This window comes from Neopelma chrysocephalum, unplaced genomic scaffold (assembly GCF_003984885.1).
Source record: "Neopelma chrysocephalum unplaced genomic scaffold, ASM398488v2 Primary Assembly neopelma1_94431, whole genome shotgun sequence".
In the NCBI taxonomy this organism is placed as follows: Eukaryota; Metazoa; Chordata; class Aves; order Passeriformes; family Pipridae; genus Neopelma; species Neopelma chrysocephalum.
This window is the reverse complement of record NW_020923138.1, coordinates 1-3,383: the sequence shown is the minus strand read 5'-3', so window position 1 is coordinate 3,383 and position 3,383 is coordinate 1. Positions and strand designations below refer to the sequence as shown.

The following is a 3,383-nucleotide window of genomic DNA, read 5'->3' as shown; positions in this document are numbered from 1 at the left end:
GCCGGGCCCGGGCTGGGGAGGGGCAGCTCAGCTGAGCCCCCACGTCCCACCCCCGGGGTTTGGGGTGCAGGGGGGGCCCCGTCCCCGCTCACCTGCCCTCCGAGGGGCCCGTGAACCAGTACTTGTAGAGCTGGGCCCGCAGGAAGGTGGGAGGGCGGGCGCTGAACGGGTACCGGGACTCGTCCACCTGCACCAGCCGGATCACTGCGGGGCAACCACAACGGTGGCACCCCAAAACTGCTGCAGGGACACCCCGAAACACCACAGGGACACCCCAAACTGCTGCAGGGGGACACCCCAAACCACCGCAGGGACACCCCAAAACTGCTGCAGGGGGACACCCCAAAACACTGCAGGGACACCCCAAAACAAAACAGGGACACCCCAAAACAAAACAAGGACACCCAAAACTGCTGCAGGGGGACACCCCAAAACCACCACAGGGACACCCCAAACCAAAACAGGGACACCCAAAACTGCTGCAGGGGGACACCCCAAACCAAAACAGGGACACCCCAAACTGCTGCAGGGGGACACCCCAAAACACCACAGGGACACCCCAAAACAAAACAGGGACAACCCTGAACCTCCACGGGGACACTCTGAAATGCTGCAGGGGGACACCCTGAACCTTCATGGGGACACCCTGAAATTCTGTGGGGGGACACCCCAAGGCAGTGCAGGACACCCCAAACTGCCACAGGGACACCCAAAACCGCTGCAGAGACACTCAAAACTACTGTGGGGACACCCCAAACTGCTACAGGGACACCCCAAACTGCTGGGACATCCAAAACCACTGCAGCAACACCCCAAACTGCTGGGACACCCCAAACCACTGTGGGGACACCGAAAACCACTGTGGGGACACCCCAAACCACTGTGGGGACACCCCAAGCTGCCACAGGGACATGCCAAACTGCTGGGACACCCAAAACCACCGTGGGGACACCCCACCTGTCACAGGGACATCCCAAACTGCTGCTGCGGGGGGACATCCCAAACCACTGCAGGGACACACCCCAAAGCGCTGCAGGGGGACAACACTGAAACCCACCGTGGGGACACCCCAACCGCCACGGGGACGCCCCGATCCCTCCCCAGAGCCCCTCCCGGTGCCCCCCGTGCCCCTCACCGTCCCGCTGGCCCTGCAGCAGCCGCAGCACCAGGGAGCTGAACCAGGGGCTGCCGTGGTGGTGCCCCAGGGCAGCGAACCAGAGCTGCCAGTCCAGGCGGGGCTGGTGCGGGGCCACCACGGCCGGCGCCGCGCTCACGTTCCCGGGCTTGTACATGAACTCGATCTCCTGTGGGATGGCAGCGGCTGGCACCGGGATCTGGAGCCCCCCCTGCCCACCCTGAGGGTCAACAGTCCCCGTCCTGGGGGCTCCAGAGGGGAACGAGCCAGTGGGAAGCTTCCAGGGGGAGGTGGCCCATGGCACAGGGGTGGTCTGTAAGGTCCCTTCCCACCCCAAACATCCCGGGATGCTGTGACAGGGACACCTCAGAGCCCCGGGCAGCACTCCAGGGGGAAATGGGGGAATGTGGGAAAGGGCGGCAGGAAAACGGCCCGGCAGGAAAAGGACCCGGGGGCGGCTCTAAAACCAGGGAACGAGTGACAGGACAAGAGGAAACGACCTCAAACTGTGCCAGGGGGAGGTTTAGGTTGGATATCGGGAACATTCCTTCCTGGAAGGGACTGTCAGACACGGGAAGGGGCTGCCCAAGGCAGGGGTGGAGTCACCATTCCCGGAGGGATTGAAAAGCCGCGTGGATGTGGCACTTGGGGACATGGGTCAGGGGCAGCCTTGGCAGTGCCGGGGGATGGTTTGGCTCCTGCCCCCATGCCAGTCCCACACTCACCGTCCAGCTGTGCCCGTCGTAGCTGCCCTCCAGCACCACCTCGGGCCGCCCCCCGACCCCCGTCATCCTGCGGAAGAGCCCGTAGGAATTCACCACCTGGAAGCGCTCCACCGCCCCGAACATCCCGTGGATGCCGGGCCACAGCTTCCCGTTGGACTCGTGCTCGATGTAGGTGAAGGGCACCTGGCAGGGGCGGGAGGGGGGGTCTGTCACTGTGGCTCAGGGGGTCCCCTGGAGCCCCCCCCAGAACCCCCCGACCCCTCACCAAGCTGACGGCGAACAGGCTGACGGTGGCCGTGGCCATGATGGCCCACTGCAGGGTGGCCCAGAGCTTCCAGAAGCATCCACGGACACAGGCACAGCTGGGGGGGGCAGGAATGGGGCGTTAAGGGGACAAAGAGGCACCAGCCCCCCAGTTTGGGGGGGTTCCAGCTGTGAGCTGAGGGGTTCAGAGCCCCCCAACCCGCTGCACTTGACTGCTCCAACACTCCCAACTCCCGGAGCTGCATCACCCCCTGCCCGGCTCCCAGAGCCCCCCCCCAGCTCCCCCAGCACCCAGGGGTCCCCCACACCCTCAGGGCACCCCGGTGCCCCCCCGACACCCACCGGTACATGGCCAGCAGGATCTCCCAGGACAGGGACAGGAAGGCCACCCCCACCAGCGGCAGCGTCACCGTCCGCAGCCACGTCGTGAACTCGTGGTAGGTGAAGGCTGGAGCCGAGGGAAAGCATCAGGGAGGGGCTTGTCCAGGCCCCCCAGGGTGGGGGCTGAGGGGTCAGCGGCCCCCCCTGGACGTACCCACTTTGGAGTCCAGCAGCTTCTTGTCCCAGTTGACCTCCAGGCCGAAGTACTGCACGGTCCAGTAGAGCAGGAGCCCGTAGGTGTTGAGCTCCAGCAGCGTGGCCAGCACGGAGCCCAGGCTGGGGGGCCAGGCTGGGAGGGTTGGGGGGCTCAGAGCTGGGCTGGGGACCCCCCTAAGCCCCCCTGAGCCCTCGTGGGGTCCCCCATGGCCTCAGCCCCCCACCCTGGGGGCGGGGAGGGGCTGCACTGGCAGCAGCTCCCACGGTGGAGCCACAACGTCACCCGTCCCCTGTCCCCTACCCACCCCAGAAACAACTTGCTCCCCCCCAAAATGGGGGTCCCGGGGGTCTCACCACTGCCCTGCCGCTTCTTGGGGCGCCCCAGCCAGCGCCCCACGTGCTCCTCGTCCAGCAGGGAGAAGGCCAGGACGATGGTGAGAGCGTTGAAGAAGTTGTAGTTACCCGTGAGGATGATGAGCACCTGCAGCAGGACCTGGGGGGGCAGCAGGGACGGGGTGGGGGGGGTCACGAGGCTGGGGGGGCACGGGGTTGGGGGGCAAAGAACACTGGGCACCCCACCAGCACCACCATCCCATCTCCCAGTGACAGCAGAGCGAGGAGCCGACCCCCAGCCTCTGGGGACCCTCCAGGATGAGAGTAGGGGGTCACAGGGGGGGTCACAGGGCTGGGGGGTCATGGGGACAGAGGGCAGAGGACACTGG

General features: G+C 66.2%; 1 protein-coding gene across 1 annotated transcript; it reads right to left on the bottom strand.

Annotated features, from left to right (window-relative positions):
• Window positions 1-5: 5 nt before the first annotated feature.
• Window positions 6-3,227, bottom strand: LMF2 (lipase maturation factor 2; the record flags this gene model as incomplete). Its single annotated transcript, XM_027707724.1, has 8 exons — window positions 6-12; window positions 93-204; window positions 1,136-1,304; window positions 1,861-2,043; window positions 2,126-2,222; window positions 2,467-2,572; window positions 2,660-2,794; window positions 3,016-3,227. Coding segments are annotated over 8 exons (1,021 nt in total), but the record flags the coding sequence as incomplete, so codon positions are not given.
• Between the last annotated feature and the right edge of the window lie 156 nt (window positions 3,228-3,383).